We start from the raw sequence: 14,402 nt of genomic DNA on the forward strand, positions 1-14,402 counted from the left end.
ATCATAGTTTTTAAAAACGTTTCGTTGTCTTTCGTTTGCGCATGCGTGAGAGCTCCCTCCTCCCTACCTCAGATCATTATGCTGTTGACATGACAACCGGCGCTTACAGAAAAGTAAAAATCCGACTTCTGACAGTTAAAGTTAAAGTCTTCTCCGAAAGACCTTTTCAAACCTGTAACGTTAACTCTAAACCAATTGTTGTTGCGCTCCGACTGGATTCAGGTGAGTTATCTTCCGGTTAAAATGCTGTCGACCGGCAAAGGTGCTGCGGAAGCACCGGGGCTCGGAGGTGCGGAGCCGGGGACCGGGAGTCGAAGAGACGGTCACAGAGGAGCCCTAAGCGGGGAGGGGAGACGACAAGGGCTCGGTGTTCATGAGATGCCGGATGGGTCCAGATACGAGGGAGAATGTGTGAACGGATTCAAACACGGTAAAGGGAGGTACACCTGGAGTAACGGAGAGGTAACGTTAATGTCAAATGAACATGATAATCAGGCAAAAAATGACATATGAGGCCCTTTCCCCAAAATATCTTACATAAAACATAATGACATATTTTACTGTCTCCTGTCCGTTTTTCCTGAAGTTTAATGAAGAGCAAGTCAGTATTTTATTTCCCTGTCTGCTACTTGTAGTTCTATGAGGGCTCTTTCTACAAAGACTACAAGCATGGGGACGCACTGTACTGCTGGCCCACAGGCCACAAGTTCACTGGCAAGTTCTACCTCAACAGAAGGGAAGGATATGGACAACATCTGTTCCCTGACGGAGCCACCTTTCAGGTAAAATGGATGAATGACTTTAAGCTTTGGATAGTTTTTTTAAAACTTATTTTTAAATATCAGTAAATAGAAATCAAGCTCTCCCCTCCTCTCAGGGTTTGTACCATGCTGACAAGAGGTTTGGTCCAGGTGTGGCTAGTTATCCAGATGGGCGTAATGATGTGGGTCTGTGGCTCGGAGGGCGCCTGCTAAGGCTCTGTACTGCTGTAGAAGAGGGCTTTAGCCTGAAGAACTTTCCTGAATATGCTGCCTACATGGACCCAGCTGCCACCACAGCTTCCCTGTCTCAGGTACATGGTTGACCACTTTCTCACCCACAGATGAATAGGTATGCCAGGCGAAAACATCTTCATTTTCACACATATATTTGGTTTTAAATGGTCTTATTGTTTTTACAACAAGCCAAGAATATCTAAAACGTCTCTCCTAATTGGATTGCCCCAAACCGTCTCTATAAGACAAATACTCATTGCACTTGTGTGTTTTTTTAAATTTCCAAGCACACCAACACTGTATAAGCAAAACATTGTTGTACCAGGAAGTGAAACCTAAATCATGGGGACTTTCTTCATGCAAAATGTACACTTTCATGTATAAATTTGCAAAATATATTTAATTGACCTCTCTCCTCCTGTCCTCTCCTCAATAGCCTCCCACTAGTGTCCTACAGCCAGAAGCCAGGCCGGACTCTGTGGTAAAGTACAGCTATAATGAACATCTATGAATATGAGCTTTGTGATTAAACCCAAATCAGATCAATTAATGCACCATCCTCTTCAGGTGGATACGAACGGAGATCTGCTGCCAGATGATTTTATCCTTCCCCCCGGCATGGAGAGTTACTCAACCGATGGTGATCACTTACCGCTGCCCCCTGGCCGAAGGAAAGAGCTGGATCAGCTCTTCTATGGTGAGCTGTGGGAGCCGGATGCTTACCAAGGCTATAAGCGAGAACCACTGGCCTCCTTGCCCTTACAGCCCCGCATGCTGGCTCACATGCACAAACACAGGTCAGACATGCATTTAAAAAAAAGAATAGTTTTGTACCAAAAACACATTTTGCTGGCAGCAGTAAGCAGTGAAAAAAAGACATACATTATCATGTACAAGTATGTATAGTTTTATTAATGAGCTGAAATAAACAGTTTTACTAATACAATTTGTGTGTGGGTCTCCCAGACTACTGGCTGGACATGTGGGCTGGGACGTGGAAGCTGTTCTCGCTCTGAACCGGGAAAGTTTTGGTCCTAAAGGGCCTTTGGAAGTCAGTTCAGAGTTGTTGATCCAGCACGCTTCCAGAGGGGAACTGCAGGCAGTGTCTAAGATCCTCCAGGCCGGTTTGGTCCACCCTGACGTGGCAGATTCACAGGGACACACTGCACTGATCGCTGCCACAGTAACTCTTTATACAATATGTTCGCCTGTAGTTTCTTGATTTGGTTTTTCACTCGTTTGCTGTTTGATTGGTATCCAATTCAGGTTTTACAATGTTTAAAAAAAATATATAATACAATACAATAAAACTAATATAGATGAATAAAAACAGATTAAAATGTTTATTCTTTGGTTTTATTCTCATGTTTGCCTCTATGACGGTTTCATTCTGTTTCTTGTACCTGTCAGGTAAACTGCCATGATGATGTAATCCATCTTTTGTTGGATCGGGGTGTCGATGTTGACAAGTTGAATTGTGAAGGCACGTCTGCCCTGGCTGCGTGTCATGTCCTCTACTACCCTTTGCAGTCTCCGCACACCACTTTGGCTGAGACACCCTCCAAAACTCAAGTAAGATTCCACCTTATGTTTCCTCATAACTTCTTGATCTGCGGTTCACATGTATGAAACCGTGTTTTGTACAGACAAATGAAATGGAAAAACTTTCACTGTGATGTGTCATCAGGGTTTGCGGTCTCCATCTGCATGTGGGAACAGTCCCCAGATCAGCCGAGTGGACTTCACCACAGACACACCCAGGTTTAATAACACACCTCACCAATAACACAACCCTGAGCAACTACACCAACCAGAGTCCCCTCTCTGATCAGTCGGAAATGAAAGAAAATATCATATTCATAGTCACTCCCAACAACAGTGTTACCATCCTTTAATTAGTTATGTCTCTAAAACAAGCAAATGTATTAATTTAAGTTTCATATTTATTTTTTGGTATTTTCAGGACAGCAAAAAACCTAACAGAGCACATCTTACATCACAGCAGTAAAGTGTCGATTAACAGTGAGCTCATCACTGAGCGTTGGGCTGACATCAATGAACCTGAGACCCCTACAGACACTGGAGACCAACAGGAAGAGGAGGGAAACAAGAAAGAGGGAGAAGGAGAGGAAAGAGACTGCAAGGAGACAGGAAGAGAGGGAAAGGTTAGAGAGAGAGAAGAGAGGAGCAGAGGGGTGCATGACAATGAGAGCAAAGGGGAGGAAAGAGGGATAGAGAGCAGATGTGATCAAACATGGGGAAATGGAGAAAGTGAGGTGAAAGAGATGGAAAGAGACTTTAAGAACAGAGAGGAAGATGGGTCTGGTGGTAGAAGAGAAACAGGGTCAAAAGAAGAGAATATTGAGGTGAGGGAGGAGGTGGAGGAAGATGCAGAGAAGAGAGTAAGGAATCATCATGAGGAGGATACAAAGGAGAGAGGAAGTGAGGGCGTGCAGCGCTTCATTCAGGTGTTGGACGGTCACATTGCACTGGGCAGCGTACAGTGGAAGGAATGTCGTGCTCAGGTCAGAGTTCAGGTACAAAGCACAGAGATCCCATTCTATCATTAGTTTGAAAAGGTTTTTTTGATCTCACTGTTGTCTACTCAACTCTGTCTGCAGCAGGGCAAAGACGAAGAACTGACCCAAAATACGTCCTTCGACTCTGCCTGCTCCGTCAGGAGCTATGACATCCAGGTCACAGAGGAAGTGATGCAGCGCGCGGCAGAGGCACTGAGTTGCACAGGCTTCCCTCAGCGCTCTGACACACAGGAGACTGTACGCAAGATGGCTGCCATGAAAATTGAGTCAGTTCTGTTTCCCCTCTGTCCTCTCTTGTCTTGTGCTGTTTGTTCTGCTCTGATTACACAGATTTTGTTTGTGATGTGACTGTCTCACCAGACACCGGGTTCGTTTGAACACCCTGAAGCTGTTACTGGAACGGGGAGCTGACCCCAACGCGTCCAGGGTCCCCATGCCGGTTCTCTTTTTAGCCATTATGGCAGCTGACAATGAGGCCGTCAGGAGACTGCTGCTGTGTGGAGCTCGCACTGACATTCCCCTTCCTCCTGAGGTAGATTTTTTTAATTTTTAGGACTTTTTTTTAGTAATGTCACACGATACACATCTGTTTACCCACAAAGAAAACATGCAGAGCACAAGTTCCCTTCATCCTCTCATCCTTTTTGCAGAGAAAAGGTCTTTATCCCCTGCATGTAGCTGCAGCACTGCCAGGTCCAGCAGGTCCCAGAATCACAGAGTTTTTGCTCCACGCTATCACTGACCCAGACGCACGAGCATGCGACCAGAATGAGATCTGTGGACGAGATACGGTCTGCGTGTTTCCGTCCTTTACGCCTTAAACCTTAGTAGTAATATTTAAGGTCATGGGTGAACTGGTAAGAAAAGGGTTTCAGTCGGAGATCTTTTCTTTTTTTTTTTTACAGATTTTCATGAAGGCCCAGGAATCAGTGAGCTCCAATGAGAACCCAAATCTCAAAGAAGGAGGCCGAACGGCTCTCCACATGGCCTGCCAGAGAGACAGTGACGACCGGGTCAGTACATGCTGTACTAGCACACGCTCACACCTTTACACACCATCACTGATGAAACATCATGCTATTGACTGTCTGTAGCATGATGCAGACATGCTAACCAACCATGTTGAGTATATTTACACAGTCTCCCAGAATGTCAAAGAATACATGCTACACACACAAATGCATGCAGAGCTCAAACAATTTGTTGTTTTTAGTATATTATTCATTTTTCTTTAAATAGCATGACTTACAATGTTTCGTGAACAATGCAAAGTACTAATCTGGCTAAGCATTAAGTTTAATAGCTTTAACAACTACAGGATATCATTTATTGCAAGGCAGAAAATCACATAAATCATGAGGTTTGCTCACAATAATATTATATTCCATTTAAAGTACTCTGTATATTTTTTTATGCAGAATGCCAGCAAGGTGGTAGCCCTCCTGCTCTCCCACAGGGCCAGCACAGACCTCCTCTGGAGTGGACACTCACCTCTGTCCCTGGCTATAGCAAGTGGCAATGAGCTGGTAGACACACACACACACACACACACACACACAGACTCACACATAGACGTATACTGTAGAAGCCAACAAAGCATCACTTTGTCCTGAACCTGATCCTTTTCCTCCCCAGGCAGTGGAGGAGCTGTTGAACGGAGGTGCAGATCCCAACATCCCGCTGGGCCGCAGGGTGGGGAGCGCCCTCTGTGCCATCGCCAACTTCAACTACCACTTAGGTGGCAACAGAACTAAGCTGGTACACACTCAAGCACACGGACACAGAGATGTATATTTAGATGAAGATGTTAGATGTAGAGCGAAAAATGCAGTCAATTGATTTAGCAGCTGACTTTTGGTACAAAGACTTCTAGTTTTCCTAAATTAAGCTGCTTAATAAATTGACCATGTTGACAATGGTTTTTTTTATCACTTTTTTTTGTCTGTATACAGGTGTGCACATTTTTCACTGAGAATGTGAAACATTCACATTTAAAACAACACATTTAACTTTGTTCTTCGTGAGTTCAAATGAGTCACAGTTAATATAACTTAAAAAAAAGATCAATTGAAATGATTGTATCCCTCAATATTACAGTTTTCAAAAAGAGTAAGCAAAGAAATATGTTTTTAAGTTGGAGAAAAAAGCAACCTCTGTATTGAGTCAGCATACGGTTAAATTGTGTGTATTTGTGTGTGTCTTTGATGTAGTTGGGCATGTTAGCTAAAGCTGGTGCCGACATCTTGATGCCAGTTATGGTTGGTGATGTTGTGGGAACCGCAGTCGACTATGCACACTACTCCTTCAACCAGGTAACTGTAGAAACACCGAATTACAAAAGGCCTTTCAATCAGTCATACTTTAGCAAACATTATAAGCATTAGTTTTTCTTGAGACTGTGTCAGGGAGTTGTTGATTCAACTTTTGGTTCTTATTCATCGTTAGTGGAAGAGTTGTTCTGGACTGCATTATGTTGACATGCGCTTCTCATATGTTGCCCCTGTAGACACAGAAGGAGTTGAATCAAGTCCTCTATGTGGCATTTTAAACGAAGATTATATAGTATACACTTGCACTCATACACAGAGAGAAAGCTTTAATTACTTTGTTTTGATTGCTTATTTCTTCGCGGCATGCTTTCACCTGAATAGCTGTCTGTATGTTGTATGTTACTCTATATAGGACTTGCGTATTGCCATCACTCCCTTCAACGCTCTGAACATGCGGGAGAGGGAAACATTCAAAGCACGGCACCAGCTGCTGAGCATGATGGGAGATATGCTGAGACAGCTTGCTGGCCAGAGAGAAAAAGAACATTTTGAGAGAGAACAATGCGTTACGTTGAAGAGTCAGTACAATATATAGTATATATATATTTATTTTTTAAGGCAGAAAATATGACTATGTTTTTGATTGGCTGTCATTCGATGCGTATGTGTGTGTGCTGTATTTGAGTAACAGGTAACACAGGGGCAGGTGCCTTTTCCTCAAACAGGTCCCTCCACAGCTGTGAAAGGCTATCACCTAAAGCAGAAAAGCAGAGGTACACATAAACACACATTCATGTTCATTTTGTCCCTTTTTATTTTTCTCTTCCCTGTCATTTGTAAGAAAGTTTTGTCTGAAAGTCCAGAGGCAAAACAAGGAAACACAAATCTTACAGGAGCCTGTTTCCGTCTGTGTCAATCTTTTCTTAGGAAGCCAGTGTTTAAGTTCTGCTATCAATGCGGTCGCTCACGGTCCGTGAAGCTGACTGCATGTCGCTGCCACAAGGTCTTCTACTGTTCCAGGGCCTGCAAACTGAAAGCATGGGATGAAAGACACAACGGAGAGTGCATCCGGGTGACAGGTGGGAATAAGAGCCTCTCCATCCAACAGTTAGAACCCAACAAACCACACAACACCAGCCCCCAAACCCTACCGACGCTCAGACCAGAAATATCACTAAAAAAAGCTTTTACTAAGATCACAATGTGTATTTTTGGTCTTGGTGTTTTGAATCTGTGGTTGTGATGTACAATACCTGGGAAATACTCATCATGTAAATACTTTGTCCATCTGTCTCTCTCTTAATCCAGCATCTGCTGATGGAATCCAGAAGAGGGTTATGTTGAAGTCCAAAACAGTCCAGAGGCCCCTGAGTGTCAAGTTCCAATCCCACACAGCCCCCAAGCCCATGGGCATGGCGGAGAAGGTCCTGGAGAGCCAAGTCAACCCGAATGAAAACTACAGCTACAACTGATCGATATGAAAATTTCACATACTTAATTACAGCTGAAGTAAAACTTTCTAAACCTAATATTGCAATGCACTTCTGTTACATCATTTCTTTCTCTGATTCTTTAAGTCTTACATTTATATATTTGGCTGAATGGTGATGGCAATATTTTGTGCCATAATCCTTTATCTTTGGTATATTTATTCCTGTGAGTTTGCAATCTGTTATAGTATTACAATAATAGTGTAACAATGTACGTCCCTATCTGTACTAAAGCCACAGAAACACTGAATGTCTACATTTACATATGTATGTGAATCATCTGGTGGGAACCAGATTTTGGCATATGACTTCTTTTATATCTGTACTAAAGATATTAAAGTTGGTGATCTTAATTTCCATAATACCTTTGGTCAATCTGTGAATGAATAAGTTAAAAGTATGAAAAACTAAAGTTCCACTTTTATAGAGCTTTCAATTGCCATTTCATTTAAATAAAAGTACAGAAGTATTATTAGCAAATTGTACTTAAAGTATCAAAAGTCCCCTGTGACTGATATATTTTTATATGACATTATTAGATTGTTAATACTGATACAACAATATGCAAACAACATGTTTGTAGCTGGTCGAGGTGGAGTGAGTTTTACCTACTCCATATATTAGTAGGTCTCTTAGTCCAGTGGTGCTCAACCTACGGCTCGGGCCCCTCTGAAGGGACACAACTTGTGTGATACAAGATAAATGTGAGCGATTGTGAGAAGACTAATGGGAGAAAAAGGACAACAACCAAAGTTCCTCTTCACAAATTTGTATTGATGTTTGGGAGTTTTCTCTAATCTGTTTACTTGTTACTGTCAAATATATGTAGTAAAAGGTACAATATTTTCCTCTGTAAAATGCATAAATTAGTATAAAATGTTACTACTTGAGTAAAAGTACTTAGTAATCTTCCTGCCATCTATTCTGTACTTTGTACATCAATGTCAATACATTTCTTAGATATCTGCAAAATGTATTAAATGCACAACTCAAATATATCTCGTACTTTTGTTTGAACGTCTTACCCAGAGCTTCGTTAACAACATAATGATTTTTTTTTTGTGGAAAGAAAGGCGTGTACAACACGATTACCGTAAATGACATAATAGTGGCCTGTTTGACGTAACAGCAGCAGCAGGGAGAGGTTTCTGCTGTGTACTGCGCCTTGCATCATACAAGGATGAGTCAGCAGGGAACATTACACTAAAGAACATCAATTATTGTTTGAGCAGTCAAAGGCACCGGAACAACTGCAGACGTCTGCTCAGAAAAAAACTCCAGCAGGAAATACTTTTTCTTCTTCTTCTTCTTCTAACAAGCAGCTTCTCTGACATTGCGAGCGGGAAGTGCAGTTTGTTGTGACTGGAGCTATGAACGCGGACATGGAGGAGCAGGAAGACGAAATGCTCGCCCTCAAGAGTATCTTTGATTCCGAGGAGTTCCTCCGGGATGAATCGAAATCTGCCGGAGAAATCCGGGTATCTGTTGAGCTCCCTGCGGACTTCACTGTCACTCTGCAAGAAGGTAAATAAGCGTGTGGATGATGAGCTTTGCTTGGCATGAGGAGTGTTATGTATCAGTGTCCACACCAGGCTGTGCGAGAGCGTGATAAATAATGTAGAAATGTTTTGGAATTTAATATTGAACTTACTTTGGTCATGTTGTCTTTTCGTTTTTTTTTTCTCCTATAAGGTGAAACCCTGAGGCAGTATGAGATATCATTCCTTCCACCTTTGCTTCTGACCTTTGAACTACCTACGGACTACCCGTCCTCCTCCGCTCCCTCCTTCTCCCTCACCTGCAGCTGGCTGACACATACACAGGTAATCAATAGAAGCCAGGCAATGTGGGCAAATAAAAACATTGTTTACAACCTGCCTATAGGCTCACAAAGACAGAGAGAGAGATGAATGCAGATTGCAGAGGGTCAATAAAGATTACCTCAGTTCTTTTGCCCTCACCTCCCACAGCTCTCTGCGCTGGGTGCTCAGCTCACCAGTCTCTACCAGGCCACGGGGGGCGCTGTGGTGCTCTTCACCTGGGTGCAGTTTCTTAAAGAAGATGCCCTCAGGTTCCTGGACATCCATACCCTGCTGGAGCTCCCCTCTGATGAACCCAGCACCCAGTACGATAGCCAGGACTCAGTAAACGCTGCACTCTCAGAGCCAAAGAACAAGCAACACATTCCAAAGTCAGGAGCCACATATAGCCAAAGTCGTGCTGTCTTAGACCTTTGTAAACCAGACCTCTCTGCACCATCCTTGGAAGTTGAGCATCCGATAGGGATGCTTGCTGATGGCCAAGATCCTTCGACCTCGGACCGGAGCAGCACAGACCCAAGGGAGGCTGAGCAGACCCTCCCAACCTCAGAGTTTAAGGCCGACTACCAGAATGATCTGTCCTCAGTGGCAGGCAAGTCAAAGCATCTTCCATTTGCTTCGTCAGATCAAAGTGGCCAAGAAGATTTCTTAAATGACGGGGATGTGTCAGCCTCACTGTTACTTCCCCCTGGCTCCTCAGACCCGCTGGATCAAAGTGAACAAGGAGCTGCTTCTCTGCCCATCCGCCCAAGAGAATCCCCTGAGAATGAAGACCAAGCGCGCTCGGGTCTTTCGCTAACTCCGTCCCAAACTCTCCTGTCCCAGCTCTTGATCCATAATGCGACTCAGACACAGAAAGCGTTTTTAGCCACGGTATTTGACTGTGGTGTGTGTTTGGTGAGCTTCCTGGGTTCAGACTGTGTCCATCTGCCCGAGTGTGGCCACATCTCCTGCAAGGCCTGTCTCACCAAGTTCTGCACGCTCCGGATAACAGAGGGCAACGTCAAGGGTGTCACCTGTCCCGAGGCAGACTGCTCTGCCACCCCGACACCTTCACAGGTACGCTGCTGATCTGTCTGTCTCTTCTCCCGCCCAACTACAGCTTCTTTTTGAAGCTCTTTCTTCTGCTTTTGGGACTTCAGGATAATGGGGAAGATTGTTTTCTTTTACAACTGTGCTGAAATAAGTACTTTGATCTTGAACTTAAAGGGACAGTGTGCAGGATTTGGTGGCATCTAGTGGTGTGGTTGCAGATTGCATCCAGCTGAATATGCTCCGGGTATGCAGGGCTCATTTTAAGCAAACTAAAACACAATTCTTATATTCAGGGGATGACACACGAATGAAAACATAGTATACTCCATTCCTGCTAATAGATCCCCTAAACGCTGCACACTGTCCCTTTAAGTAAAAGTAGCAATACTACAATTTGAAAATACATTACAAGTAAAAGGTTTGCATTGAAAATACAGTGGAGAGGTGTTACTTAAATGTACTTCAAACATCAACAGTAAAAATACTCGTGCAAAATGGAGTTTATATTATTATATTATTTTTGGTTGTTTGACATGTAATTATTCTTCTAATGCTGCTGGCTCACATTTTTGCTACTTTATACATTGTGGTGGACATTTTCATCTAAAACAATGCATCATATTGAGTAAGATGACATGTTTTGTGTAATTATTTTAAATCTGTAAGCAACTAGTTCACTATAATAATAAATACAGTGGAGTAAAAAATATAATATTTTCCTGTAAAATGTATTGGAGTAAAAGTATAAAATAGCATAGAACAGAAAGTACCTCAAAACTGTACCAATGTACAGTACTCGAGAAAATGTTAAAAGAGTACTATCCACCACTGGAGATGTGGATGTGATACTGTTTTTTTTATTTCTGCATCGCCCCTTTAGCTTTTCTCACATGCGTTTTCTTATTACTTATGCATGTATGGAGAGATACTCTACACCAATACCAGCATCATTCAACAAATGTCTGCCCTGTTTGTTAGGTGAAGTGTCTGGTAGGGGAGGAGCTGTTCAGCCGCTATGATCGTCTCCTGCTACAATCTACTCTGGACTGCATGGCTGGTATGTTTCCCCTGTATTCTTGTTGAACTGAGGATGTATTCAAAACCTTTATACATCACAATGACCAGAGTTAAGGATGTAGCAGTTTCCCTGGAGAAGTCAAGTAATTGAATAGATTCACTGCAGGAGTGTATTTAAATGTGTTTTTTGAGTTCAAGCATGTGATTTAATGGTGACAATAAATGTTTTTTTTGCCCGTTCTTGTTATTTCAAACTAATTCAATTTTACAGTCGGTTCATGGCGGGGTCTCTGCTCATGTCTCTTCTTTCCTCCCCTCCCCGTAGATGTGGTGTACTGTCCTCGACGTTTCTGTGGTTCGGCCGTCATTGTGGAGAAATCCAGCGCTGCAGCCCACTGCTCTGTGTGCAGCTTTGCCTTCTGTGTCAACTGCAGGAAGACCTACCATGGAACAGATGGGTGTCCGGAAAAGAGGAGCGGGAAAATACAGGAAGCACAGCAAGCCAATGCAGACCTGCCACAGTCACAAGGTACAAGCATACGCGTGTTTGCTTGGGTGTATTTTTGTGTTTTTTAATTTGTAACAAAACTCCTGGTATATGTTGAATGCAGACTCCTTAATTTGTAAAGTCACTAGTAACTAAAGCTGTCAAATAATTGTAGTGGAGTAAAAAGCGCAATTTTTCCTCTGAAATGTAGCCGCAGGAAAGAGACATAAAAAAAAAGTCTGAAATAAAGTACCTCCAATTTCTAATTGAATACAGTACTTTAGTGTGCCTCGTTACATTCCACCACTGGTTTGTGTGGACGCAGATGTGTATCTGAAGCAGTGCTCTGTGTGTGTCTCAGAGGGGTTGATGGCTCTGTGGGACGACTATGCCAGTGGCAGTAAGCAGAGGCAGCGCCTCCTGGAGACCAGGTACGGCCGCAGTATAATGCGGGGCACTGTGGTGGAGTGTCTGAGTGAAGACTGGATAACCTTCAATAGCAAGAACTGTCCTCACTGCTTCAGGAATATACAGGTATTCAGTTCTTCACCTATTCACACTTATTTGCACACATACACACGAGCACAGCCAAGCATGTGTTTACAGACACATTGTAATGCTCGGACTGTTTTCGACCACTGCGTCTTTGGTAATGCGTGTGTTGTTGCTGTGTTGTAGAAGAACGGAGGATGTAACGTAATGATGTGCACTCAGTGCAGTCAGCTGTTCTGCTGGATGTGCCTCACCAGACTGCCAACATCTCATCACGGGAAACACTTTGAAAACGGTGCCTGCTCTACCTACCAATAGGCCCTTTTCACAGCTGCCATTTTGACATGTCGCATCAGGGTAAACACAGGTTTAATTGATACACATTAATTATGGTCCCGTTCTGTTTAGTGTGTCACGGTCATTCCAGTGAGCCAGCATGCACAGTACCAGGACTAAATGCCACCTAAATGCAACAGGGCCATCATTAATGTGATTGATTACACCTGTGTTTAACCTGGCAATTGATATGTCAAAAAGGCTTCTGAGAAAAGGGCCTCTGGTACCCAACTTGGTGCTTCAGCTACCTTTACCGCCACCCACTGGCCACCGGCCATGGAGGGAATGAAGTAAACAAATGTTGCACATGGTATGCTGTGTTCAGTTCAGTTTGATTACTAAGTGCACTTTTAACAAATACCCGACAATGCACATAAATGCTGATTTTAAGAAAGAAATATGCAATTAGTATAAAAGACGCGATAACGATGTGGAACATCCCTGCCAAATAGTTATCATATCAACACAGTTTGAATCTGGTGGTGGAATCAGATCTAAATCATAATAACTTATTCCACAATAATTCATCATTATTAAGTACTTCATTTTTATTTTGTCATGATAATCGGAATCCGCAAAGTAACTCACAGATACATTTAGCAGTGTAAACACAATATTGGTTCCCAAAATGTGGTGGTGTATAAAGTAGCATGCAATGGAAATAATCAAGTGAAGTACAAGTACTTCACAACTTAATTTGAGTACAGTACTTCAGTAAATAAACTTTGTTACTTTCCACCACTAGAATCTGGACACTATAACTATTGTAGGATAAATGGCTTTTGCTACAGACGTGCCAACAAATAATTTTGTCACAATTCATACAGAAAAAGCCCAAAACACATGCATGGTCCGTGCACAAAGTATAATTCATTTGCCATTGTTCACGTTGTACAATTGAACGTGAATAAACAAACACTGAATTATTTGTTTGTAACGATTCATTATGTCATCAATTTATTTATTTATTCATTTAAGGCCTCTTAAACTATTTGGGTGAATGTTTCAGGCTGTAGTGTTGAGACGTGACGAGTCCGACTGTGAAAGGAGTTGATTTACATTGAACTTTGACTTTATTGCTGCATGGCTCTGTTGTCATGACAGTAACGCCACTAAACTATGTAACATCCTTGAAGATTATTTGCCGTTTGCACTTTTAACTGTTCTACATAACATTAAATAAATAAATAAAAAGGATCATTTTGCAGGATTATCCTCTGGGCTGTGTATAGAGTGCTTCAACATGACTTTCCACCACATAAAAATCACTATCAAACATACTCACACTGATAGTGCCAACCCCCATACTTCACGAGCATGTTCAATACGGCAGTCTGCAACATGGTGCACATATCTATGCAACACTCGTCTGTATTACAATACTTATTAACAACAGTAATAACATATAAAACCTACCGGTACTTTTACTCTTGAAAATGCTGAACTTTTAACAAATTACCTGTGTCTGCTGCCCGTTGGCATCATGGTTACACAGATTTCAGGCGAGCCAATCAGCTCCTTCCCATCTAAAAACTCTATTTCAGACTCGTTTGTCGTCTGTTATCAAGTAATACTGATCATTATTATTCCAGCTTCCTTGTTAAATGGCATTTGATTGATTCAGTGTAGGCAACGCAGAGACACTGCACACATGAAAAGCTAAATTAAGTTGTGGAATAACTTTATGAGAGAAAAATTATAACAGCTGGTTCTGTGACCTCAGTGTTTATCCACAAATGCTTGTGTCAAAGCTTGTCAAAGCACGAGTTTCATGCCAAACCTCCACACGATGGCAGTATTGTAACTTCACTTTTTATTCACTGATATACTTTTGCCAGCAGATGGCGCCACAGTCTCACTTGCAGTACTACAAGTATAACGGCCTCTTTTCTTCTTCCAAACACAATCCTCCCATCTCCC

The 14,402-nt window shown here is 42.5% G+C and overlaps 2 protein-coding genes across 2 annotated transcripts; both read left to right on the forward strand.

Moving 5' to 3' along the window:
- Window positions 1-243: 243 nt before the first annotated feature.
- ankmy1 (ankyrin repeat and MYND domain containing 1) lies at window positions 244-7,277 on the forward strand (the record flags this gene model as incomplete). Its single annotated transcript, XM_079266671.1, has 19 exons — window positions 244-462; window positions 636-782; window positions 878-1,072; window positions 1,432-1,476; window positions 1,563-1,792; window positions 1,962-2,178; window positions 2,406-2,567; window positions 2,683-2,730; window positions 3,299-3,532; window positions 3,620-3,801; window positions 3,896-4,067; window positions 4,186-4,332; window positions 4,459-4,548; window positions 4,954-5,061; window positions 5,171-5,293; window positions 5,746-5,847; window positions 6,218-6,387; window positions 6,733-6,884; window positions 7,114-7,277. 19 exons carry the CDS (start codon window positions 244-246, stop codon window positions 7,275-7,277), a joined length of 2,907 nt encoding a protein of 968 aa, XP_079122797.1.
- A 1,388-nt stretch (window positions 7,278-8,665) lies between these two features.
- On the forward strand, window positions 8,666-12,464 carry LOC306776087 (E3 ubiquitin-protein ligase RNF14-like; the record flags this gene model as incomplete). Its single annotated transcript, XM_079266672.1, has 7 exons — window positions 8,666-8,819; window positions 8,988-9,118; window positions 9,266-10,174; window positions 11,129-11,207; window positions 11,493-11,696; window positions 12,016-12,188; window positions 12,333-12,464. The coding sequence occupies 7 exons, from the start codon at window positions 8,666-8,668 to the stop codon at window positions 12,462-12,464; spliced, it is 1,782 nt and encodes a 593-aa protein (XP_079122798.1).
- Between the last annotated feature and the right edge of the window lie 1,938 nt (window positions 12,465-14,402).

Source organism: Melanostigma gelatinosum, assembly GCF_949748355.1.
Source record: "Melanostigma gelatinosum genome assembly, chromosome: 4".
Classification (NCBI taxonomy): Eukaryota; Metazoa; Chordata; class Actinopteri; order Perciformes; family Zoarcidae; genus Melanostigma; species Melanostigma gelatinosum.